This window comes from Amblyomma maculatum, chromosome 2 (genome assembly GCF_055883805.1).
Source record: "Amblyomma maculatum isolate TAMU_Amacu chromosome 2, ASM5588380v1, whole genome shotgun sequence".
Lineage (NCBI taxonomy): Eukaryota > Metazoa > Arthropoda > Arachnida > Ixodida > Ixodidae > Amblyomma > Amblyomma maculatum.
This window is the reverse complement of record NC_139345.1, coordinates 39590437-39618378: the sequence shown is the minus strand read 5'-3', so window position 1 is coordinate 39618378 and position 27942 is coordinate 39590437. Positions and strand designations below refer to the sequence as shown.

At 44.9% G+C, this 27942-nt stretch overlaps 1 protein-coding gene across 1 annotated transcript; it reads right to left on the bottom strand.

Moving 5' to 3' along the window:
- Positions 1 to 414: 414 nt before the first annotated feature.
- On the bottom strand, positions 415 to 26212 carry LOC146198447 (UPF0764 protein C16orf89-like). The gene is made up of 6 exons (XM_084591900.1): positions 26017 to 26212; positions 23528 to 23704; positions 11880 to 12136; positions 4642 to 4801; positions 3216 to 3368; positions 415 to 590 (listed from the first exon to the last, which is right to left on the bottom strand). Exons 1-6 carry the CDS (start codon positions 26210 to 26212, stop codon positions 487 to 489), a joined length of 1047 nt encoding a protein of 348 aa, XP_084448026.1. The 3' UTR covers positions 415 to 486.
- Between the last annotated feature and the right edge of the window lie 1730 nt (positions 26213 to 27942).

The following is a 27942-nucleotide window of genomic DNA, read 5'->3' as shown; positions in this document are numbered from 1 at the left end:
AAGCTGCGCATAGAATCCAGAGCATACACCGCTTGTTTCGATTTGCTGGAACAAGATGTTTTTTTTTTTTAATCTTAGTTAGAAATAAACTTCGTAAGTGGTTCGCAAACTCTTTTCTGCATGTATGAAAAAGAATAATTTTGTCATAAAACAGATCCCATGCAATTTGGAACACTAACAAAAAGGGATCACCTGCTGGAATAAAGAAGTTGTCTTAGATTTATTGCAAGCTTTCCGGGCGAGCAATAAATATATGTTTTGTGCATGACAGCCAAGGCCATCGCGTTACGCTTTGAATATGGCAGCTTCTTGCTTTTTTTGACGTCCTTATTCATTTTTTTTTTTTTCAGAGTCAGTTTGTCGCTTGCTGAAGGTAAGGTCAGCCAGTGTCTCCACTGCAGGTGTTGACTTGCACGAATAAGACGCGGCGGGCAAACGCTTATACTGACTTCTGTAGCTTCCGTTGTGCAGGGAGGAGCCCCATGACTAAGTAGGCAGAGGTGTTCCGGACATTTCGGCTCGAGCTATTATTTCCAGGTAAGTGGCCAGGGCTCCAGCTCCCACGCTTGTAGTGTGCATCGAACATCCGTCTGGAAAGAGAGTTAAGGGGCATGCGTCATGGTACTTTGAAGATGTCATCTCTGCTTAAATGTATAAGATGCCATATCGTGTGTAACGAGAGCTTTTCTCACGGTTTTATTCACAGAGCTGCAGACCCATTTTTTGCGCCACCGATGCCACCTCCAATTTCGTGCGGGCATTTCCGCAGCCCATGAAAGACTTTCACCTTAGTAATTTCGCCTTTTAAATCAGTGGTAATTATTACGATGTCCTCCATTACGACACATTATTTTCTCTTCCAGTGGGTGAAGACAGCTAATATTATTGGCGGCTAGACCGAGTGAGTTACAAGAAGTTTTGAATTCAATGCCTTTTGCCGCGAGCCCCGTGCCTTATAAACATGCACTTGGCTTCAAAAAGCTGTATAACATGGGAGAGGGGGGAGAGTGCTTTTATTATCCTGTTTTTCTTCATTTTGTGTTGCTTAATTACTTCGTGCGAAAGACTAGATTTAGAAAGAGTGAATAGAGTGTGGATTGCGATAAAAAGAAAGCTGGGGAATCAAAAAATGGAGCGTCACTTCAACACACTCAGGTACATACAACATAAACAGCATATCTGGTGGTATTTTACCAGAACCAGAAAAAGAGGGAAAGTGGGAAAAAGATACACTGAACACGACCCACTGATTTCTGCCTGTCTCTTAACGCCATTCCTTTCAGCCTCCTTTTAATAAGCTCAAGTTGCGCCGCCCTCCGTTTAACTGAAACCCATTTCATTAGACTGCCTCTAAGAGTGAGGCCCTCACCTTCCAGAAGTGCCACTCCCTGGATAGGACACCGCCTACCCACCTCCACAGCCCGCCATCTTCGCGGAGAGTGGAGCCGCCACTTCGTTTACTACCACTACCACTACTAACTTTATTACAAATTGCCATTTAAGCCACAACCGCTTACAAAGGTTTATCGAGTCGCATTGTGTGATCGGCCGCCAGTTTGGACTTCACTATCCCAGGTAGTTCGAGCCGTCGGGTATATTCACGGTTTTCACGTTGAGGGAGATATAGAGGTCAAACTTCTGTGTTAAGCCTGGTGGCCACCATGTGACTTTGGGGCAGTTACGTAGGCCAAGTGGCCTGTGACCACTGTCAAGGTAAAGGTCACATGACCTGGTGGTCGCCATGTGACTTGGGGGTATAGTCACGTATGCCACCAAGTGGGCCTTGACCGCTATCAAGGTTAAAGGCCCACTGTCCACCCTCCGGTCGAAAATATTTTCTTCCCCGGTGACTGTGAGACTTCGCCCCTCGAACGCAAGGCCGCAAAATGTTTTTGAAAAGAGTAACTAATAACGCAGTTACAGCCACCGCAATCACCCGATTCTATCCTGCCTCTCTCCTTCCGTTCCCTCGCAAAGGTTTTTCACTCTCCTGCCCGAGGTCGTCTAGCCTCCGCAATACAAATTCCCCTTCCTCCTCCGCGTTTGGCGGGAGGTGGGGCGTGGCTCTCCACGAGCGCGAAAAAAAAAAAAAAGGTCGAGGGAGCGCGCGCCGCTGGATTCAGTCTGGCCGTGGCGAGGGAAAAGCGTGCTGCGAGCGGTAGACACCCATCCTTCTCCCGTCAGTCAGCGAGACGGATCAATGGACGTCGTTCCCGGTACGTACGTCATTATCGGGGCCCGTCGGGCCAGCGCAGGAAGCGGTGAAGCTGGCTTCTCAAAGGAGAGCATGAGGGAGCTTTGAATTGTATTTTCGATGCTTTGCGGCGCGCGTGTCGCTGTAGAATTTTGCACAGACTATCTCCGGTACCTGATCGAAACACTGGGCTCCTTTTCTTAAAAGGGCCTTCCCTGGACAGTGGCCCTTTAAAGGGCCACTGTCCAGGGAAGGCCCCACCTCCCCAGGGAAGGCCCCACGCCCCACCTCCCGCCAAACGCGGAGGAGGAAGGGGAATTTGTATTGCGGAGGCTAGACGACCTCGGGCAGGAGAGTGAAAAACCTTTGCGAGGGAACGGAAGGAGAGAGGCAGGATAGAATCGGGTGATTGCGGTGGCTGTAACTGCGTTATTAGTTACTCTTTTCAAAAACATTTTGCGGCCTTGCGTTCCAGGGGCGAAGTCTCACAGTCACCGGGGAAGAAAATATTTTCGACCGGAGGGTGGACAGTGGGCCTTTAAGGTCACGTGATGTGACGTAAGTGTGACATGGAAGTTGAGGGCGCTAGAGGGGCGATAAGTGTATAAATGGAGCCCCCGGGTTCCTGCCTAGGTAACAACACTGCGAGAGGTGGAGGACCAACACCCAGCTACAGCAGCGCATCGGAACGCGAAGAAGGTACGTCGGAATGCGGTCTGAAAAGGCAGCTGTCCGAAGAGACCGATGAAGAACAGGCTTTACGTTTGGAGAAAGGCACAAAGTGTTTAATCCAAGCGATGCAATGAGCGTAGCTATGTATACGAAGCTTTCGCTTCCCTACGAGGTTAACCAAAGGTAAACCACCAGCTAATATTTTTGTGGTACTCAGGAAGACGATTGGGCTTCTTAGCGATCTACATTGCTCCATTATCTACCAAAACCCCTGCGCTGGCCGACCGCGAATGGGCCTGAGGTAGGAGCTGATGCGTCGATCAGTCTGTTCCACTTCCTTAAGACTCACCGCTGTCAATCCTTTCTTCGCGCTTGATCCTCCTCCTCCTCCTTATCTGCCTCCACGTTGCGAAGCAGCCGTCGTCACGTTGCCAGGACAGCGCCTCCTTTATCAGGGAGGTGTCTTTGAACACGTCGCTGTCAGTGAATCCGCACACAAGCACTGCAACACAAGTTGCGGCATTTCCACCATCTTGCACTCTTCCTAATATGCCTTCATATATACTTGTCTCAGCTGGTTGGAATATCTTTCAACTCATCGCAGCTCGCGATGCTTTAACTTGACTGTATTCCCAGCAACAACTATCATGAGCCGCCATGATTGCTATGGCTGGGTCTCTGTGGTTGTAGTGAGGAACAAGTGTTCGTGCACCTGCTTTTGCGTAGCGTTCCCATTGAACATACAACAGCGCCCTATTCGTAATCATCATCATCATCAGCCGGACTATACCACTACTAATGCGAAGGCCTGTTCCATTCTTCTCCACTTAACCCGGTCCTGTGCTAGCTGCATCCACATGAGCCCTGCGAACTACTTAACTTTACACTCTCACCTAATTTTCTGCCGCCTCCTACTACGCTTTGTTACCTTTAGCGACCATCCTATTCTATTCTTATTGCATTTCAATATTTTGGAGAGTTGTAGCCACCATCTTGGCAACTTTGCTCCGTATTGGTTTGACCATGTGGTAATATCCTTAATCTCACGCACTGTAGCGTACACAAAGAGCAAGGCTTTTTTTTTTTTTCATTTTCGAGTAAAAAACGCGAAATCTCATCGAATAGCTGATACGTGCACGACGTTCGAAATGAATAAAGGTTGCTCCGCCGTGGTGGTGCAGGGGTTAGGGCGCTCGACTACTGTGCTCAAAGATTCTAGATACACTCTCGGCCTCGACGGCCGCTTTCCCTTGGTGGCGGACGTCTATGCTCCCGTGTGCTGTGCGATGTCAGTGCACGTTAAATGACCCCAGATGGTCGAAATTTCCGGAGCCCTCCACTATGGCGTCTGTCACAGTCTGAATCGCTTTGGGACGTTAAACCCCATAAACTAAACTACATGAAAACTCAAATAATATCTCCGGAAAGTCCTGGTCCCGAATGTACCTTTCTTTTTTCGTATGTGCTGTCTGGCAAGAGCGGATATTCTATAAAACAGTTCATTTTTCGTTACTCTAAATATCCATCTTGATATTAAATAAAATTCCTGTGCTTTTTTTCCTTTCCCTTATATTAATTCGTATTGTATTTTCTAGCTCATACGTGCGCATTTCATACAGGAGTTTTTGGTGGAACACAGACGTGCATAGGTTTTTAGACTTGGCCGTAGGTTTTTAGACTTGGCCGCATGCGGTCGTCGGGCCTCTTCTTTGAGGTTCCTGCTTTATATCAACGGTCGGTAGGAAAGGTAGTGTGTCTTCGTGCGTGCACCTTACCTTGCTCCAGGTAGATGTCCCTCATCCGACTAGGGAAACCTTTCTGAGCTATTGACTGGGCTTCATCGGCCACTTTTGCGCACTTGGAGACCAAGTTCTGGTACGCTGGAGGTTGGTCGTAGAGCTTGGAGAATTTATCCAGGACGTCTGTGCAGTTGAGCTGCAGTAAATGAAATCCGCTATATTCATAGCCATACACATGGCGTTTGTGAAAATACCCATTGACTAGGATTCAAGTCTTTCAGAGTAAGGATGTTCGCAATTCTTAAAAAAAATAAACTATCAGATTTAAAACAATGCTTTTTTCCGCTTAGTGATGCAAGTGGTATTCTGTGACACAGTTAGTTGGGTCACATTAACTACAGAGCCGACAACGAATATTGAGTGGTCAAAATATTTATTAGTGCTGCTAAACTTGACCATCATTTAGTTATTTGTACCCAGCTGTACATAATACCTAGAACAATTATCAGATTTTTGAAGATGCCATCCTCGTCGCCGCTCCAGTGGAAATAATGTCGGAGTTACCACACGGGCGAAACCAAAGCCCCGAGGCCGCAGTTCGTGCTAGGCACGTCTATAAAAGCGCGCCACCCTGAGGAGCTCAAAAAAGCACTATAACAGTATTACACTTCAGGACAAACTTCTGTGGTTCTCCAGCAAAGGCAAAACAGGAAACGGAATCAGATGGAAATTGCTCCCGTGCCATGGGGCGGCCTACCTCAGCACTAGCGACCTCGCACTGTCTCTCCCAACTACCCCCCCCCCCCTCCCCTTTTCTTTCATATCTCTAAACCGAACAACGAACAACCCACTCTCGACGGCATCCCGCTTCCCTGTTGTGCCTAGTCTTCACTGCAGAGTAGCAGAAAGCTGGCCGGGAGCATATTGAAAATGTTAACGACTTCTTGTCTCTTAATCAGCATAGTTCACACGGCTTAGCTGTATTGTGATGCATGGCACCACCGGCAAGCTCCGTCAAAGAGAGCACTATCCTAACTAAAATAGTTTGTTTTCGAAAATTGCTACAGTCTTAGGTAATATAAGTTGTGATACTGGACACACTCCTAGTTTCATAATAACAACAGAGGATAAAATGAGCAGATTTATATTAAATATGCTCGAATAAAAAACAGTCTGTCCCCATTAAGCGGACTATATATATTCAGATTTGAAACATGGTAATGCTCGAAAAATGGATATAGTTTAGTTTTTATTTCTGTATCTGTGAGTCTAAAAATAGCGGTTAATCTGGTTCCATTAAGTTCCAATTATAAGGGAAGCATTACAAAACATTCACTTATAACTGGAACTTATTTGGAACACTGCGATGAAATTAAAGAGCCGTCGTGTTTGTTACTGCACTGAAAGAATGTATCTGGAATTACAGGCATTATTAAGAAGTATTTCTCTTGCCATACAAAAAATATGTTAGATTCCATTGACAGAAACACAATCACAGGCAAGAAAATACAGTAGTTTTCTGTTTTTGGAGGCTCTACCTGACAAACCCGCGAACGATTGGCCACGCGGGCATGCGACGACTTTGATTTGTGGAGCACAATCGGGGGAGTACATGTCGTCGTTTCTAATTCTCATTGAAAACGGCCTCTTATACTTGAACACTTGAACAGCAGACGCATGATAAAGCGAAGTTCTATACGACCCCCAAAGCGCTTTCCATAGAACAGTTGCATCACAAATTTAGTACAAGAGATGCTAAAATTGGCGCTACGCGGAGGTTCATTTGTGATGACTGCGAGCATAAGGAGCATGTGATGACTACGAGCATGCCATGCCACTATGGTATATGTTGTATACATACTAACTTCAGGCCCGGCATCAAGTATTAACAACGTCGACATAGATTTTTATGCAGTGGGGTACGCGATGGTTAGATGGCATTCTCGAGGCACTGCAGATGAAGCTATGTGATGTTAAGAAGAGAGTGAGAGACCGGAAAGCGTGGCGTGACATGGTCCATAGGGTCACGAAGAGTCGGACACGACTGAACGCCTGAACTGAACTGAACTGAACAAGGTTTTCGCCTGAAAAATGCTGTTAAATGACAGAGATTGTGTAATAGAGACTGAAATTTTGCGTAAATTTTATGTTTTTAACAACGTGAAACAAAAACAACGTTAAAACACAGAAATTAACATCACAGACGTCTGTTAGCCGCAAAAAAAAAAAAAAAAAAGAGCCTGCGTGACCTAATGAAAAAAAAAGCACAAAACATGGCGTAACAGATGGTTTGTCATTATCACAATTTTCTGTTCGTGGTTAGCGAAAGAACCTGTCAAATGACAGAAAAAATTGCGAAACACAGCAGAACAGAAACTTTCTGGCGGGAGAGCTGCCAGGAGATTTCCCATTTTTATTTTAATACTACTCTCCCGAACTTTATTTCTGAGGATCCTCAAAGGTTCTAGAACTTTATGAAGGAAAACAAAAGGAGTGTACAACAAATATCTCATAACGGTGCAGTTTTAACTAATCCTAAGATTATTGCACAAAACTTTAACCAATACTTCCACAGTGTCTTCTCTACTTCAGCTGGACCTTCACTTTCTACTTTCCCCTCGCATTTCCTTAATGTTACCGACTTGATTTCAAACGAAGGGGTATTGAACATGCTGCTTAGACTAAATGTTAGATCTTCTCCAGGACCTGATGGTATACCAGGCGCATTCCTTCGCCGTTTTGCTGAAACACTGTGCAAGTTTCTCGTTTTGATATTTCGAGCTTCTATTAGAACTGCATCCATACCTGAAGACTGGAAGACTGCGCGTGTGGTGCCCGTCCTGAAGAAGGGTGACCCACTTTTATTATCTAACTACCGACCCATATCTATATTATGCTCTTCTTATAAATTCATGGAGCATATCGTAGCCGACCTCATTTCTAAATTTCTCCAAGATAATAACATTTTGTCGGAACACCAGCATGGCTTCAGGAAAGGGTTTTCTACGGTCACACAGTTAGTCACTTTATTTCACTTTCTTGCTTCCGTCGTGGATAGGACCGGCCAGGTAGACTTAATTTTTTTTGGATTACAGCAAGGCGTTCGACCTAGTACCGCATAACAAACTAATAGAGAAACTTCAAATGATAGGATTGCCCGATTTCCTAGTTGCCTGGGTTTCTATGTATTTATTGCAACGCAAACAGTATGTTACAATTAACGGAGAAAGTTCTTGTGCTCTTCCGGTTACATCTGGTATCCCTCAGGGCAGTGTTCTTGGGCCGCTGCTGTTTTTGATATATTGCAATGATATTGTCAATATAGTTAATGAGCCTGTGCAGATCCGCATGTATGCTGATGACTGCATTATTTTTAATGAGATCCGGTCAGTTGACGACCAGGTAGCACTAAACATGACCCTTAACGACATATTCACATGGTGTTGTAAATGGGGAATGAAACTAAACTCGGAAAAGACGGTGTTACTACGTGTTACAAGAAAACATAATCCGTTAAAATACTCTTTTTCTTTGGATTCAGGTCTAATAGCTGAAGTTAACGAATTTAAATATCTTGGTGTGACATTAACAAGCAACTTAAACTGGAACACTCATATCTCTAACACTTGCTCGTCTGCATTTCGAAAACTTTGCTTGTTGCGCCATAAGCTAAAGGATGCCCCTCTCAAAGTTAAAAGATTAGCATACGAAACTTTTATAAGGACTAAATTAGAGTATGCCTGTATTGTATGGGACCCGTATACTGTCACCAACATAAACGCTCTAGAGCGGATCCAAAGGAAAGCCGTCCGTTTCATGTTTTCGCAGTACTGTCGAACAATCTCTGTCTCTACACTGATGCAATCGAATTCAATACCTACCCTTCAATCCCGGCGAAAATTCCTTCGACTGAAATTTTTATACTTATTGTTTAACCATAAACTTGGAATAGATTCTTCACCGTACCTGCTAGTATCGAACACCAGACAAACCCGACACTCTCACCCCCTTTCTCTTACCCCGTACTTTGCTAAGACTAGGTTATTTCAACACTCTTTCTTTCCGCAGACCATCAGTGATTGGAATAACTTGCCAGCTACCTGCCTACAGTCTCTTGACCTGATTTATGACCATGTTTAGCTTTGGTTATGCTGTGCCATTATCTTTTTCATTTACCGCTGTTTGTGCTTTGTTCTGTTCGCATCTTGGTATTATTGCTCACTCGTAATAACTTGTTTGTAATCCACTCCTGCTTGGGCCTCACGGCCTGCAGTATGTACTAAATAAATAAAATAAAAAATAAAACATTCTTACAGTGACACACACACACACACACACACACACACACACACACACACACACACACACACACACACACACACACACACACACACACACACACACACACACACACACACACACACACACACACACACACACACACACACACACACACACACACACACACACACACACACACACACACACACACACACACACACACACACACACACACACACACACACACACACACACACACACACACACACACACACACACACACACACACACACACACACACACACACACACACACACACACACACACACACACACACACACACACACACACACACACACACACACACACACACACACACACACACACACACACACACACACACACACACACACACACACACACACACACACACACACACACACACACACACACACACACACACACACACACACACACACACACACACACACACACACACACACACACACACACACACACACACACACACACACACACACACACACACACACACACACACACACACACACACACACACACACACACACACACACACACACACACACACACACACACACACACACACACACACACACACACACACACACACACACACACACACACACACACACACACACACACACACACACACACACACACACACACACACACACACACACACACACACACACACACACACACACACACACACACACACACACACACACACACACACACACACACACACACACACACACACACACACACACACACACACACACACACACACACACACACACACACACACACACACACACACACACACACACACACACACACACACACACACACACACACACACACACACACACACACACACACACACACACACACACACACACACACACACACACACACACACACACACACACACACACACACACACACACACACACACACACACACACACACACACACACACACACACACACACACACACACACATCCATCATCATCATCATCATCATCATCATCATCATCATCATCATCATCATCATCAGTCTGACTATAACCATTGCAGGGCGAAGGTCTCTCCCATATTCCTCCAATTAACCCGGTCCTGTGATAGCTGCATCTACTTAACCCCTGCGAACTTCTTAACCTCATCCGTCCACCTAACTTTCTGCCACCTGGGCCTGCTATACGCTTTCCTTCACTTAGAATTCAGTTTGTTACCCTAAACGACCGTCGGTTATCCTCTCTTCGTACTACATGTTCTGTCCATGACCATTTCATCTTCTTGATTTCCACTACAATGTCAGTAACTTTAGTTATTTCTCGGACCCACTCTGCATGCTTCCTATCTCTTAATGTTAAACCTACCATTTTTCGTTCCATAGCACTCTGCGTTGTCCTCAACTTAAGTAGAACCCTCTTGGTTAGCCTCCACGTTTCAGCCCCATAGGTGAGTACAGGTAAGATGCAACTGTTGTATCCTTTCCTCTTGAGCGATACCGGTAAGCTGCTAGTCATAATCTGCGAGTGCTTGCCAAATTCGCTCCATGTCAATGTTATTCTCCTTGTTATTTCTCTTTCATAATCCGAATCTGCGATTTCTACCTGTCCTAAGTAGACATACTCACCTACAACTTCCAGTTCTTCGCTACCTAACCTAAACTGCTGTTGCTTCCCGAGGCTATTGAACATTATACCTTAGTCTTCTGCATATTGATATTGCGAATTCGACGCGTTGCGGAGAACATACCTAGAGTTCTAGAGCTCCCAAGTTTGCCGGAAATTAAGAAAATAATCTGGATAATAAACTGAAAAAGATTGAAAGCAAATAAGATAACGCATCATGCCCGTATTTAAGGTTGAAAATGGAGTTTTTCGTAGTGCGTCGCTTCTAAAGCAATGGTTGCATTTTTTTTTCCTAAATCAACCGCAACAAAAAAAAAAACGTTTTTAATAATTCTCGTAAAAGTAAAAGCTACATAAATGTAGCGAGTAAAAAAAGATAATGCATGACAAATTTTTATTACACAAGCAGCAGGTCACCAAACTTGCCACTTTTGAGGTGGCCAGAACGGCGCTTTCCACCCGTACTGATGTTTCTTATTTACTTTTTTTTTAGAAAACTATGCCGTATCTTGCAAACTGAAGATCATTTCTTTCTGTTGAGACATTTTCCCATCACATATAAAAATTTCATTTAGAACAAAGAGTGCTCATGGCATCTCGATTACCGTTCTTATCTGAAAACACCCGCTCACCCACCCACAAACACACACGTAAATATATATATATATATATATATATATATATATATATATATATATATATATATATATGTGCATGAAAGCCAGAGCCAGGAACAGTGACCGTAAGGCTTGTCCCAGAACCAGTCCTCGCACATCCACTTCATCTTTCTCTTTCACACTTTCACATATACAACATATCCGAACATATCCAACCACACACGCTAAACCTACCCACCATAAAAAACGTTACAACATATATATATATATATATACATTGCAGTGAACGAAGAGCGGATGTCACGAAACACGAGAAAGAGAACAACGAAGTGCCGCTGCGCTGCTCGAGCTCGCTGGTTTGTGCCTAGACGGACTGTGTTCCTGTGCTGTTCGCCGTGCAGCTTACAGAGGACCATATTCAATATATATATATATATATATATATATATATATATATATATATATATATATATATATATATATATATATATATATGCTGTAACGTTTTTTATGGTGGGTAGGTTTAGCGTGTGTGGTTGGATGTTCGCACCAGTGAACGGCTTTTATCCACTTTCCGAAGAGTGTTGCAGGTGAGTCAAGAACGTTAGGTGCACCAAATAGCCAGGAAAAAAAAAATCACTATCGTCTTCTGACCAGAAAATAGCAGTGTTTCCTAGCTGAAATAACCGAGCTCACCTTCAGCGCAATCCAGAGAAAGAGAACCTGATGGGTTAGTGCGTAGGACGTTTGTCGTCCGCCCGTCATGGTCTCCCAGCAGATGTTGTCCAAGTTACCGCAGCGGTCAGATGAAAACAGCTGAGTGATACAAGTGTCCGAGACCTGCTCGGAGATACTGTGGGATGGTGCACTGCCTGACGCGTTCTCCAGCGGCTCCACGGCAGCGGGAGAAAGTGGCCCCCTCCACATGCCCTGGCGGAGTACGCCGTGCGACACTGCGATTCGAGGAAAATGAGGGAGGAGAGGTTAAATGCAGGATCGAGAATGGAGGCCAAGTGGCATAGAAGGTTGACATGATCTTTACAGGCTACTCGTCACCTCGTATGTCTGTAGAATGCTGTGTGCAGTTAGTGCTACTAAGCGCTCGCAAGGCATCGCCATCTCGCTATCTGGGTTGCTGTACACATACGGCGCAGACATGATGGAAAAGGTATGAATATAGCGTAAGACCATCGTAAGACCAGCAGACTCTGGATGGGAGTCGTTGAACTAGGTGTTACGAAATCGGCGCACATTTTCGTTAAGTCAGCGAGGCGTGAAGGAAGCGTGCTCTGCGTCTGCGTAGAACGTTCCAGATCATTGGAGAAACGCCTCCTTTTTGGCGCAAGGAGAGCACGTAACCTTGCGCGTATCGGCGTCACCCCCTCCTCATCACTCAGCGGCGACGATGACTGATCCGGCGGAGGAGCAGCTGGACGTCTCCAGAAAGTTCCGCCGAAGCTGACCAACGACGAGGCTAGTTTTGATGGGAGGAGAGGACGCTTGTACAGAGTGTAGTTGAGTCTAATTGGAGTAGACTCCCCGCACCACTAATGTATCGCGGGTGGGACGCTTGTACAGTGGAAGTTAGGTGTATGTACGCACCCTTGGCGCAGACAGACGTGGCGCGCCTCTAAATTGAGGTCGCATCGCTTCGGAAAGCCAGCCAGTGTTACAGGCAGTGTTGAAGTGAGTGCTGCAGTTATTTGTCAAAATACAGTTCATAGATTCTCTCTGCACTCTGATAAAGGCGGCCTCACTGGAACCGGTTCCTGCAAGCAATCATAAGAATATGTAGCCTTACATAAAGTAGCGCATGGTTAGTGAAATTTATCAGGCCTGAAAGCGTAAAAAGCACGCAGCTGTATAAGGTAGAACTACCCGCAAATGATAGTGCCAGAAAAACATTCCTAAGAAAATATTCCTCATCTCACTCGAAACTAACCAGAGAAGAAGCAGTCACCCCCCCGAAAAATATAAATTAACAGTCACGTCCATGGCACCTTACCAATCAGGATATCACTAACCACCTACAAGTATGAATACACGTTCTGTGACTTGCTAAACACCCTACAACGTATGGTGTGGGGATGCAAGGGACCACAGGGTACGATAACCATCAGGGATCTAACGAAAGAGCAGCGGGAGATCCAGCTGTCAATCCCCAGCCTGCATGACCAGCGTAGTCTCGTCAACCGGACTAGGCACATTGCTTGAGTCCACGGCTTTCTGGACTGAGCAGGATGCCCACCTGGGGCGAATATCACTCTTGCTTTTGACAAAATGTTATATATCTCTCTCTATCTCTCGCCAATTATCATCGGTGTCATGGAACATAAATTATCTTAAAACGAGAGCCGACTGACTGACTCAGCTTTCACATCGGCCCATTTGAAATGTAAAGAAGAGAGTTCTTATCTCTCGTTTATTTATTTACACCTTCGAGGGCTGAAAGCTTTGCCATCAACGGCAAGCAAACGTAAGCTCGTCTCTGGCTTTGAAAACAAGCACGGTGCCCCATAACAACGCTAAACCGGATTACTTTCGGGCCACTTCTAGACGGTGAAAATGGGGGCTTTATTGACGTCATTGGTGAGGGGAGCGATGTCTTAAAATGTGTGCACTTTGGTATGGATCGTGGTTTATTTCTAAAAACTCGACAAGTGTACAATCAAAACGGCAACGACAAATGTCAACACACATTGGACGGCGGTGTGGAGGCGCTCAGACTCTGGCTCTTACTGCTTCAGGGGCCTATTGAAAAATCGCGGTGGTTTGAGCTGGTTGGGTCCAATCTATGGTAAAAAAAATTTGCAGCATGATGAGATGGAGACACAGGTGTAAGGATCAAACAAATCAGGAATGGAATTTGTTGTTTGTTCCCACGTCTATTTTGTGCTGGGAACATTTTTTATCAGGGACACAGTTTGATTAATAACAGTTGCGGGGGGGGGGGGGGGCGCACTGTCTATTGAAGTTGCAGGTCCTTGGCGCTCAATAGTGTTATATACTGCGCATTTGCTCAATGCAGAGCATCTACCTCGGCAAACGGATAGCTGATTTTGCAGTTCAGAAGGCTTCAAAACTGATTTGCCGAAATTGGCGCTTCGAACATAACCTTTGCATACTGACTCTGTTACCGAGGTTTCCCGGATTCTGCCTTTTTTTTTTTTTTTCGGGTGAAATGAAGGTGGTCGTGGTGAATGTCGTTCAATAACAATGACTGAGTGATGGCACGTTTTCGAGCGGCATGTTTCTATCCAAGTTCAACCCTGTGTCTGGGAGTGTGCATCAGGGAACCAAACACTCATCATCATCATCCTCCTGGGAGGCCCTCAACTTGGCCTCTCTGGCTTGCCTCTCAGCTCCGGACCCTGCAATGCGTCCTCGTCACTTTGCCTAAGGACTGTTGAAACGCGTATTATAAAGGCTGTTTTAATAAAAGGACTTACACCACCACCACCTCCTGGGAGGCTGTCTGCCCTGTCTGTCTCGGATCTGATCAACCAGCAATTGCTGACGAAGCGAGCGAGCTCTCCGGACTGCCTCAACCATGATGCTTCTGACCTTAGGACTCCTCCAATCACGGACGGATAAGACAAAAAAAAAAAAGGACCCCCCTCATCGAAGAAAAAAAAAATGTTCTGAGAGAACTGCAGAATCTGCACTGAAGAAATGCGAAAGCCTGAACGTTGCTGCTGCACACGGTACATCGCGCACCCCTTTATAGCTTTTGCTAGCAAGGTCAGGGCTCGCGGCACTCAGTGGAAATTTCCTTTCCTTGACTGGTACGCATTCGTTGATGGACTCCTGCAAGTGTGCAGGAGTAGCATGCTAGGCTTACCACCAGGCAGACATCTCCTGTTGCCATTAAAATATATCTCTCTCTCCTGCAAGTGTGGAATTGAACGGTACATCGTCGCGCTGCTGCCGCATGGCGTTCCTTGGCATGCACGTGCAGTGCTCCTGCAAATGTAGGATTGGCGGTACGGTGTCGCTAGTCGCCACCCTCTCCCCTCCTCCCTACGTTGCCATGGAGATCAGGAACGCTAGAAAATGTAGGATTGGCGGTACGGTGTCGCTCGTCGTCACCCTCTCCCCTCCTCCCTACGTTGCCATGGAGAGGGCCGGAACGCTAGAGTCGTCGGGAAGCGTAGAGTACTCCCCGCATGGGGCTAGGACAGGTAGGTCACCGCCGCTTGCGGCGGGGGCTAGCCTGCCAGCGAATTTTTATCTGTTGTAGGCCGTCATTGCACCCGCTACCGCTTGTGTGGTGGACGACGGCTGTTGTTGCGGCGCGCGTCTTTCTTTCCCTCTTCCTTTTCTTTCTTCTCTATTTTCTCTTCTGTCTACGACTCCTCTTTCTCTCTATCCATTTTCACTCCCACCTTCCTCCCTTCCCTTACGGCACGGTTGTGGTGCCCACAGAAATCAAGTGAGACAGTTGCCGCGCCTTTTCCTTCCTATAAATCAATAAATCAGGAACGCTAGACACAGAGAACACATCTGGCGGATCCTGGCGGACAGATCTCGCTCGCACGTGATTTTCACCATGAACCAAGAAAGGCTTTCGCCTTAATATATATTTTTACGACCACCGCTTCGGCAGTGTTTCTCCATGTTATTCTGTGCACGATGAAGCAGGTTGTCACTGCTTGAATGATTAGAATCATTATTAGGATAACGTGAATGTATTGTTACTGGATAACAAACTTTTTGTGGCGTGTTCAATTTTTATTGCTGTAAATTATTGATATTTGTTATCGCGATTTCTTTTTGCTGAGGCAGTTCGGGCACCAGCTGGTGTCCGAACTGCCTGAACTGACTTGCTCACTTGCTCACTTGCTCACTTGCTCACTTGCTGTAACCGGTTCAACGTTGGCCTGACTTAATCAAAGGTATTCTAGGTTACCGTATCTGTTAATGCCAGATTGGTAGGAGCAGTGTCTGCATTGAAATTAAAGGGTGGGAAGTGGTCTAAGTATTTTTTCTTTGGCAATTCTGCTCAACGCATGTAGCAATTCCGCATGTAGCCATTACTTTTTGGAGCGCGTGTTACGTACTCGTAGTCATAAAAGGCGCCGCGTCCTCCGTCACACGGGCTCACATATAATGGGCAGTGACACGGCTCACCACGATATTAAAATTTTTCAACCGGTCGCCACTCTTCACAATTGCATTTAATTAATTCATTCATTAATTCATTCATTATTTCATTCATTCATTCATTCATTCATTCATTCATTCATTCATTCATTCATTCATTTAAGCATACTGTAAGCACCTCTAAGCTCTTACGCGCAGGCGAACTAATGGGGAAATTGCAAAAAAGTTGCACGAGAAACATTTTTTAGTTTAGAACTTTATGTGAAGTACATTTACATACACTTCAGGAAGGAGGCCATATAATGTATGATGCCTGACAAGGGCCTTCCTCCCAATGGTAAGCAAATTGAATTTGCACATGCATACAAGTGTAGCACTCATGTTGACACTTTTTCTCATATTAGAAAAAAAAAAAAAGAATAGAATCCACAAGCAACAGTCGCGAAAAAATTCAAGAAATTGAACAATACCTGAAGATGAAGAATTTTACATAAAAAATATAAACCATCGCGCAGTAAAAGTGCTAAAACAACAACACAATTAAACGCACACATACACACAAACTTTAGAGTACATGTTAAACTAGCCTACATATTTTTGTTAAGGAGATACAAGCTGTTACAAAACAGAGAACTATAGAAGAAAATAAGCGACGTTGTAACGTGCCGTAGGTGATGTGGGTTTTGTGGTATCTCTGCTGCTTTAAAAAGTGTGGTTCAGGATGAATTGTATTGCGCGTCTCAAGCGCTAGAAGAAGAGCCTTTTACACTAAATATGGTTAATATATGAACTATATTAACCCAATATTGTTAGTATGTTAACCATATTTCAAGTTAAAGAGTCTTCTGCTTGCGCTGAGCCGTGCTATACAATTCATCACGAATCTCAGTTTTTGCAGCAGAAGAGGTAGCCCCAAGCTCTTTCATCATGTGTCCATGCTCTTTATATAACCCTGGTTGGCAGTTGCTCTTATGGCCTTTTTCTGTAGCAGAAAAGGGATTAAATTATTCTGTGTTGTATCACATATTAGCAAACAGTAGTAATGATGCGATTGAATTAGGCTGAAATATAGTTTTTTTTTTTTTTTTTTAGGACATCTAGGTAATTGTTGTATATTTGATTTTGGTTCTGGTTTGTGATGCCCTGCCGCCATAGGCACCAGAGACAGTCTGTGTATATAAGTAACTGCATGTTGAAATAAAGGGGAGTTGATTTGTTGGTTACTTGTCAGTCTGCGTTCATTTGCGTCACTTCAGCCGACACAACAGATTAAAGCCTAAATTTGTTTAGAAGGCCAACTGATCGAAACATTGTTTTCTCACTCGATTAACATGGCTAGTCTAATACAGGTATTCATTAAATACAACTTTAAGGAATGTTATTGACTGTACTCACAAAACATTTCAGTTATGTTAGTATGATTGGCTAACCTCTTATTGCTTATTTTTAGCTCAGAATATTACATACTTCGTCTTCGTGATGTTTACTTCTAGCCTATTGGCACGCAACCATATTGTTAGATTTTGTTAACCAGTGATTTGTTTTACCTCTTATAGCGCGTAAACTCGCGTCACTAAAGAAAACATTTGTGTCATCGGCAGCGTATAATACTGTTTCGGAGCAAGGAGAAATAGTAACAATATTGCTGCGAATCATACCAATTTGTTCTTTGTCAACAGCCGCCAGCATGCGGCCTTATCACTGTGACTGTAGGGCACGGATCGATGCTGTACTCTTTGTTCGATCCTGCACGTTGTCGCCCTTCGCGGCTTTATCAATTTCCTTGTGGCGCGAGATGCGCCGAGGTTTTTCCCGAATGATCACAGCGAAGTACAAATGTTTCTGTATCGTTCGAGAAGTTTCCAGGTTCAATCGGCCGGTTATCTACATGGTCCTTCGCTCACTTTAAATTGGGCTCTGACCAACGCAACGACCATTCATTTTTTGACAACCGACGAACACACTTGCTGTTATCGCCGCCGCCGAGTTACTTAGTTCTTCTCAGGAGCAGGACAGCCCAACAAAGAGTTGATTTCAGTTCTATTACGCCTGTCTTCTCTTTTGGGCCCACGGTCTTGTCACTACCACGTGACAGTATCATTTATGTGCACTGGGAATAGAATACGACTGAATATTGAGCCTTGTGGTACACCATTGCGCCTAAAGCCGTCGCTGGAACGTGTAGGAAGTTGATGAATGTCTGCCTTTTCTCTGAGAATCAGAAGACAGATTTCTTTGGAAATCTTCCTTCGTTGAGAATTTGGTTGCATATGTGGGACAATAAGGGTGCGATGAGGTCAGATACAATTTCCGCCACCGCACCCTTGATGTTATGAGCTACAACAGAACAACGTTTTTTTTTTTTTTTTTGTAGGCATTCCGCTGTCGATGTTCGGGAGAAAAATATCGAAGGGTTTGGATTGCCATTTAGATATGACATTTGATCACTGCATCTTTGTACTGCTTGACTTCCACCACATGTGTCAAGAAATGTTGGTTTTAACATGTCAGCTAAGGCATGGTCTCTAGCTGAGCGAGACGCCGTTCACCATAATATCTACTGTAGTTGGTAGAGTTCGTTTTGAGACTAAGTTGTATATGCCTTACATATTTGATAGGAGCATGTTTATTAGCGAATTCATGTATGTAATATTCTTGTCTTGTTGTTTTTAAATAAGAATTCAGTTTATTCTATACAGCTCTATACTCTCTCTCTCTCTCTCTCTCTCTCTCTATATATATATATATATATATATATATATATATATATATATATATATATATATATATATATATATATGGCATTTTAGAATTATTGTATTTAATGCTGGCTCTAGGAGTGCATAACACGCGGACAGAACTAACGGAGGCCGTAAGAACATTTTAAATTGAAAGAAACAGTACAGCAGAGACAAGAAGCGCTATCCTCTCCAATTTGGGAACAAATCCGGATAAGGGTCCCAAAGCAGGGACGTCAGAGAAAATCAAGGAATCCCCCCCTCCCGCTCCGTGCCGAAAAATATGAACCAGGAACTTCTACAAAGACAAGAGACAAAAACACTAGCTGGGGTTTAGCTTTAGTTAAGCCATGGTAGTTTGCGTAAGCAATCAACCCGTTCTTCCGGTGTCTCTTCTTCACGCCGTTTTCTATTGTCCTCATTACGTTTCAACCTCCTGGCAGCCTCTCGCATTCGCTCTTTTTCAAGTCGTTTCTGCCGTTCTTTAGCAGTCTTCTGGGCACGCCGATTTCGCTTGGTCGTGTTGCGTCGCTCTTGGCTACTCTCTGAACACGTTGATATGGAGTCTTCACTCTGTAAGGCAGATATAAGAGTCCATTTGGTATCATCACCAGCCGTCGACGATTCTGTTTCGAGAGAATCACGACGCGCTCATCTAGCAGCGTCTTGAGCACGCCGTTTGGCAAGGCGTTGTTCGCCTTGTTCGTCCGTCTCTTGAGCCCGTTGTTGCTTCCTGGCTGCAGCAAGCCGACGTAGCTTCCCTTTCTGTTTATCAGCATGTCGAATAGTCGGGCGAAGCGAGCAAACACGCATTTTTTATAGTGTTACCACCTCCTCTCTACATACCCGGCTCTACATACCCCGGAAATACCCGGCACGAGCGCAGCGCCTCCCCCTCAGCGACGCCAGCGGTGTAGCTGTAGCTGCCATAGAGCTAATACACAAGCTCTAGAGGGAAAGCTTAGCAGGGAAACGCGCTTCCCACTGGTTCGCCACCATCATCGAATTCATCATGGTGGCCAGCACAGTTTCTGCTCACTGCGTCAAAAATGAACAAAGGTTTGAACAAAAGTTTTAAAAACCGCTGCCGATAACACAACTGTAGGAAATTTCTATACATTGTTTTCAAGTTTCAAGCATATTACATTATCTTTCAGGCACTTTCTTGGTCCTAAATGAATGATGTAGAACGATTGGAAACCATGTTTGCGAGAAGACGTAGCAGATCAACAGTAAACACACACGAGCACCCTTTGACATTTACTGTATGCAGCACTAGCCACCCCGGATAGACCAAGGGCCGTTGCTGTGGAATTCGTCACTGTTTTATTTTTAATATACTGCGGTCTTCGTCTTGCGCCAAAGCAAATTTCTGACGTGTTTTCAAGTGATCGGGCACAGATGCATGAGCGCTCGACGGACGAAATGCATGCGAAGCGCGTAACAATCGCAGGGATAGCCGGCCTTGCAATAACAACTCAGATGAGGCAGGACACCTATTTGATGTTACAGTAGGTACGTGACGCCACATATCACCAGAAATGCTCCAGACGCGACGATTCTGCCGTTGTTTACAGCACCTACTCAACAGTAGCCGTCGGTTAACTGCACGCCGCCATCTTTCCACGATCTACGTTGCCAGCTTCAAACCATCTTCATGTGCCAGATTTAGCAAGTAAAATTCATCTGGCAACCAATGAACAGCATGATGATGGCGGCAATCGCGCGGTCACCACTCGAATGCATTGGGTGAACGGGCAGCTTTCCCTCTAGAGTCTTTGTATTAACTCTATGGTAGCGTCGGCGCGGCGTGGCTACCGACCGGGTTTACCCGCCGGCTCTTGGGGCCCCATCTTCGGTCGCTCTAAAGGTCAAACGTGGCTACCGGGCGGGTTTACGCGACGGGCTTCTTACGCAATAAAAAAAAAAATTCGCGAATTCCAATGCTCTAGAAAAAAAAAAAATGACCGAAGGCGAGGCAGCCTATTGTGATGCGGCCGGAGGTGGCAGCGGTCGTCAACGGCCGAGGTAACACTTTGGCGACCGCTACACTGCGGGAGAGAAACATGGAAGCTGCCGACGAAGCCTATTGTGATGCGGCCGGAGGTGGCAGCGGTCGTCAACGGCCGAGGTAACACTTTGGCGACCGCTACACTGCGGGAGAGAAACATGGAAGCTGCCGACGAAGTTTCGACAGCATTTACTTGAGTAGGAACCACGGTGTAAAAGTGGTAGGAGCAGAAGCAAAGCTAATAAAAAGCAACAGCAAAACCGCCATCCAAAAATTTAGCAAGGGGGGAATCTCTCCCGCTGCGGCCAAAATCTATAGTCAGAGAAAGTTGAGGAAAATTCAGACAATTTGAACACCGGCGCACGCAGCCGTCACCGAGAATGAAGCGGCCTACGAGTTCGCTCGAGATCTTTACCACCTAGCGACTAAGGGGTACTTCAATGACAGGAGAAGCGGAGAGCGCATGCCAAAATTTGAAGAAATTACACAGCGTTATAGATTGGAACACAGACTGGTTGCCAAACCAGACGCAAAACGTGATGACAGGCAATAGTGTGGAGAGACGACTTCAAACCTACACGTACCCGCACTCGGTTATGACGAACCACATGTTCCCCGAGGCCCAGGACGATAAATGCGAACACTGTGCATGAGAGAGAGCCCTCGATTACACAACTTGGTAATGTGCACACTCCCCAAGGGGAAGCGCACAAAATCGATAGTAGAAAAACCTGGGAAACCTTGCTGCGTAGCTCGGACCCTCAGCTCCAGCTCTTAACCATCCGACTAGCGGAAGAGGCCTCCGGGACGCAGGACCTATATTAGAATCTATATGAGGAGCATATTAGCCCCCCTTACCCCTCCCCTTCGCCCCGTAGCCCTGCGAGCCATGAGGGGCCCGAGGGGACTAGCCATATTCTGTCGGAAATAAATGATTTTTCATTCCACTCCATCTTGGTTTCTCTAGGTTTTTCTTCGCTGAAAACGTCTAACCAGTCGACCTCTAAAATCATGCTTCGGAAGCGATATATTGTTTCGCAATTTTTTCCTATAATAAGTATTGGGGGTTAAGTTATCTAGAAAAGTTTTGAAAATGAGAAACATGCAAAAAGAAAGTAAACATGCGCACTGCAACATCTGATACTACAGTTCAGTTTTCCGTATCTAAAACACCGAAAAGAAGAACTACGAACCATAAAGCAAGACATTGTAGGAGCTATATTTTTGTGCATTTTGTTTCTAAAATAATGACGCGGCCTTTTCAGAAAAACGATCAAGAGAGATGTCGTCCATGAGTTCGTGAGGCAGACTATTCAATTGTGCAGTGGCTGAAGGAAAAAAAAGATGAGAATTTATATGCATCGGATTGCGCTGGGATGGGTATGATGCACTTTCCCGGATTTAACCTCCTTGAATGGTGACAAGGCGCACTGATATGCTGAATTGTATCTATTTTGATTCCACCGTTATATTTCAAAATAGAGTCGTCACGATTAGCCGAGCTACTCGCTTTCAGAAAACACGGTTTTCAATAGAACTGGTGTGATTGTAAACTGACCTTATCGACAGATTTCTTAAACGCAGTACAGCGTAACGTCGCTTCAGAATCTAGAGGCAGAGAGCGAGACGGTGGCCTAAAAAGTATAACGCCTTTCATGTCTCACGCCCTGAATTAGCGGTTTACGGTCTCGTAATAGAAAAGCTAAATAAAGAGACACTAAGAAAGTATATATAAGAAACGTCTTGAAGTTATCAAAGTCGGCGCACAACATTTCAGCAATGGATCACATAGCAAACCATGCTTGTATCGTTTTTAACGTACCTTAGCGGCCTCATTGCTGCGTTTTCTTTTAAGGAACAGTATCTATGTCACAGCCACAGTATGATCCCTAAAGAAGCGCAATTTTGTCGTGCAGGAGCATATTCAATATATTCGCGAACCGTCGTCATTCTTAGCGTTGTTCGCAGATGCATAAGCGACTGCTTTCTATATCCTACTATATTTTGCCACCAACTATTCTAATCTTTATTTGTTCTGTTTCGACAGCCAGCGACATGCGGGCTTATTACTGTGATTCTTGCGCGCAGATCAATTATTGTATTCTTTGTTTGTTCATGCTCATTGTCGCGAGACACGGCTTTATGATTTCCTTTGTCGCAGAAGATGCTTCGAGATGTATCTGGAAAGATTACAGCCACGCGCATGTGTTTCTACAATGTTCCAGAGTATGCTAGTCACCGTTCGCTGTTTTATCTAGATCTTTCTACGCAGCCTTTAAATCTAACGCTTCGCTGACACGCGAAACGGGCATTCCTTGTTCGAAGACCGCCGAGTATGATTGTTGCTATCGCCGCCGCCGAATCGCTTAGTTGTGTTGCGGCTACAAGTGAGCCCAGCCAAGAGTTTCTTCAGTGCACTTTCAGACTCTTCATTTCTGTCATAGACCTTGTCACTACCACGTGACAAAACCCTTTCTGCAAAGCAAACTCACATATCGGCAAATCCGTTGACTGAAGGACCTTTTCAGCGGCCACGGTGGCGAGCTGGCTGGCTCTGAGCCGGACGTTGTTTATTTCCTCCATGCTCACGCTTGAGCTTGCCGAAGATAGCCGTGATGTGCTGTCCATCCGGAAAAACTCCGCCATGTTTAGGATGGACTGCAAGCGGTCTGCGTGACACAGGAAGAAAAACAATAGAAGAAAATGATCAAAATGTGCCCTTCATGCTTCCCGCATGCTACGGTCATAGTATGATGAATTGTTCGCATCACAGCTTGGTTAGGAGCAGGGCATGTGCTCTGCTCTGTATAGACCCGATTTTTTTCATGCTTCCCGCATGCTACGGTCATAGTATGACGAAATGTTCGCATCACAGTTTGGTTAGGAACAGGGAATGTGCTCTGCTCTGTATAGACCCGATTTTTTTCATGCTTCCCGCATGCTACGGTCATAGTATCATAGTAATAAAAAGTGGCAGTGTAAAACATGGTGTTTCAGTTTTGTCAGTGAAAACGGATGAAAATGCAGCGTTAAATGTGTTTGCACATTCCATGTTGGTCATGGTTTCACCAGCATTGTTTGTAAGGGTTACAGTGAGCGTTTTATTCTGGTTTATCATTTTCTAGAACTTCTTGGGTTTTGGCAGATCTTTTTCATAAAATGAGCGCTTAGCATTTTTAATCGCGGTCGGGTATGCGTGTTCAGCTTTGTAGTATTTTTTTCTCACGCGTGTGGGCTTGTTTCGCGCTTTGCTATACGAAATGTACGTTTTTTTTTTAGCCTTTTTAGTGTTTTTGTGAATCAGGGTTTGTGACGGTTCGTTCAAAAACTGCGTTTAGGATATATTTATTGCTTAGTTCGACTATATTAAGTTCGAAGAGCGTCCAGTTTTCATTTGCACTTCTAGTAAGAAAAGAGGTTTAAAATGCTGAGAAGAGGTTAGTTATTTCACTGTTAATTGCCTCATAATTTTTCTTATCGTAGAGTCTAATAGTTTTCTCGGAGGTTTGCCTTAATTTAGGTAAGAAGTTAAAAGTGGCATGAATTACTTTATGGGCGCTGATTTCTCGGAAGCATGTAATAAATTCTAGGCTGTCTGGATGGGTAGTCAGTATGAGGTCCAGAGTATTAGCTGTTTCCGCCGCGACGCGATTCGGTTCAGCTATCAGTTGGGTAAGATTAAAATTAAGGCAAACATCTATGAATTCCTTCGTTTCTTGCTGACTGACAATGGGCCGAGGTTGATTGTTCCAGTCGATATTGGGGCAGTTGAAATCCCCCCAAAGTAGGATGTGTGCTGTAGGGTGCTTTGAAACTAAATTATTTAGGAGATTGTCAAGTTTGCAAGGTGTCCCATAACACACGCCAATTAGTAGCGTTAGCGGTGTAGCTCGGCAGTTGACCCATAATAAGTCCGACTATACGCTAATCGCAGAGCAGGGCAGCTGCTCACTGACGGCGATAAGGACACTTTGCGGTCAGCACGAAAAAGTTGAAAATTAGGCAAGGTGAACATAATTTCTTAGTCACCGATGACGTTATTAAACCATGTTTTGGTTAGTACAAGTAGATTGCTACCTAATGATAACTACAAGATTTGACACGACATCACGTTTCGGTAGAAAGCTGCGAATGTTAGTAAATATAACTGGTAAGGGAACAGTGGCACGGGATCTAGGCTGGGTAGATCATGATGACCGACAAAAATTAGTTGGTTATTAGGATATTTCTTTTACAAACTGTGTAGTTTCTTCAAAAACGTAACGTTTTGAGCCAATATGCAGTGTCTTGAACCTCAGTGACAAAGACACAGAATTCGCCTATGCAAACAATACAAGGTGTTCCCAGCAATTCTGGACGCGGCGTGAAAAAGCTTCACGTACGCTATAGTCTGTATCTTCGAATTTGGGACCTTTAGAAATAACGAATTCTTTAGTTTCGAAAGATGTAAACATTACAATAACAGGGCGTTGCGAGCCTTTAGAGTGTCGTCCGAGGCGGTGGGCACGTTCGATTTCATTTGGACTTAACTCAGCGTCCACGTATTCAGCGCAGTGGCGAATAATTAGGTCTTCAGATTGTAAATTGGTTTCTGATGGGTTAGTGTCAGGTAAGCCATAGAATATTAAGTTGTTTCGTCGCGAGCGAATTTCGGCATCGTCAATACGAGCCTCGAACACACCAACTAGTCGAACCGTTTCCATTGCAGTGGTTTGAAGGGTATATAGATCTGTGCGGAGTGCAGGTAGATCTTTACAATGAGCCGTTGTGAACACTTCTTTTTGGACGAGTTGATTCATTTTGACTACAGGAAAATTTGAAACAGCGCTAAAACACACGACCACAAAAGATAGACGACGAGGCACAAGACGCAAGCTGTTGCTTGTTCTTTTTTTTTTTTGCATGTTCCGACAACTAATCGTGCATCGACTGATAAAGCAATAAAAAAAAGCACGAAGTTCACCAGAAGTCCAGTACTTACCATCAGCGAATCGCAGGCCACTAGCAGCATCCACGTACATCATTTCAAGTCTCGAACCAATAGCCTCAATAGCTCTTTCGAGCGCTGACAGAAGGCGTCGATCTAGTGGAGCCACCTCTTCCGAGTTTTGCGGCTCATCTCCGAAAGAAACAACAAGCACCGTCGAGAGCACTAAAGCTGCTTCCCGAAACAACATGCTCGTGTATATATCAAAGCGCTCGCTTCCGCAGCTCGCAGATTCACTTGCTCTACGCTCTTTGATTGCCTATGCAAATGAGCTATGGTCACATAGTTCCATACGGGTGCCGAAGGTGCTCTTTCAGCGCTCTGATGAGCCTCGACTGCCACATCAGCTGTCGGCTTAAATTTGTTAGCAGCTGCGTTGACGTCACGTGATAGTTTCCTGTAAAAACAATACCGTCGCTGAACAAGACAACTGCTTTGAACGGGCAGCGAGCAGCCATCGGCCGACTACGCTTCCTTTGTTTACAAAGCAAGAAATATGCGCAAGAGCCGCGAGACGAAGTATGCGCAAACGTTTACCGACTGCTACGTTCCGGGCGAATGACGGGCGGCTCCTTTAGTGCTGGGTTCTCCGGTGAAGGTGATGAAAGGATGAAAAAAAAAAAAAAAAAAAACAAAAACAAAACAAAACAAATACGTCCACCCATGCATTCCTGTCTGCACCACGAGACCAAAGAAGCTCTCTATACTCTGTCGATGTTAGGCGTGTAGGACCACGTATCAACAGGTGAGCCTTGTGTTTCTCCGACCATGCACGGCGTTTCCCTTTATTTCTTTTATATTCTTTTCTTTCTCCCGTAAACGCGCAGACACATCCGGCCCCGTTGGGAACAGAACATATTTATGCTGCTAATGGTGTCACTGTTAAACTTCCGGTAGTGCTGAAGCCCACAGCTGGTCCTTTCCATATATATACTTTTTTTCATGTAACGTTCTCTTGTTGTAAATGTATTGCTTGCTTTCTAACTAGTCATTGGGTGTTTTGGAATAATTTAAAGCCGAGATAAATGTGAAAGACTTGCAATATATTAATGCGGCAAAAATGAAGTTTTATTTTAAACAACCACGCTTAAGGAGCGAATAACGAGCATAACGGCCATTGTTGATTACTTCGATTTCACTGATGTTGAGCTTTCTGACTCACCAGGGTATGTCTTTATTAACGTTGTTGCACTGAAATGTAGGCGTGTTTTAATCCGGTTTTAATCCAGTTTAAAAGTTAGTAGCATTGTCACCTCTTTTGGTCCGCAGCTTTTTATCCGTAGATCGCTCTGAAGCTCTTCGTACTGATGCTAGTTGACAGCAATGCAGCTTCTTTCTATTGGTATATAGCTTCAATTAGTGCAGCATGATCAAAAGGCTAGCATAAGTTCGTTCCCAGCGGAGCTCAAGGAATACTATAAAGATTTATATGATGTCTTCACAACGACACAAATTTCATTCAGTTATGAGTGCACAATGCCTTCACGCGGTGGCCAAAATATTATTGAAGATTTTGCAGCTTTTTGCCTTTCGTAGAATTCGCAGTGTCTCTTTCTTTGGAGTGCTCTCGCTTCTGCGCTTGAGTGTGCGTTCTCAGCCGCCTTCGCACGTAACCTTGTTGTTGTTGTTGTGGCTGTAGGAAGGGGGAAAAGAAAATGCACGGGCCTGCTACTGGCTCTGTAGCTGAGCCACCTCCGCTGCCTCGTGCAGACAAAAGAGAGAAAGTAGAGAAGAAAGAGAAAGAAGAGGGAGAGAAAGACGCGCGCCGCAACAGCCGTCAGGGGGTGAAGGGTGGCTGTTCCTGGCCCTACAGGGCTGAGACTGGTAGGTCAACGCCGCTTGCGGTGAGGGCTAGCCTGCCACCGCAATTTTATCTGTTGTAAGCCGTCATTGCACCCGCCACCGCTTGGGTGGTGGCGG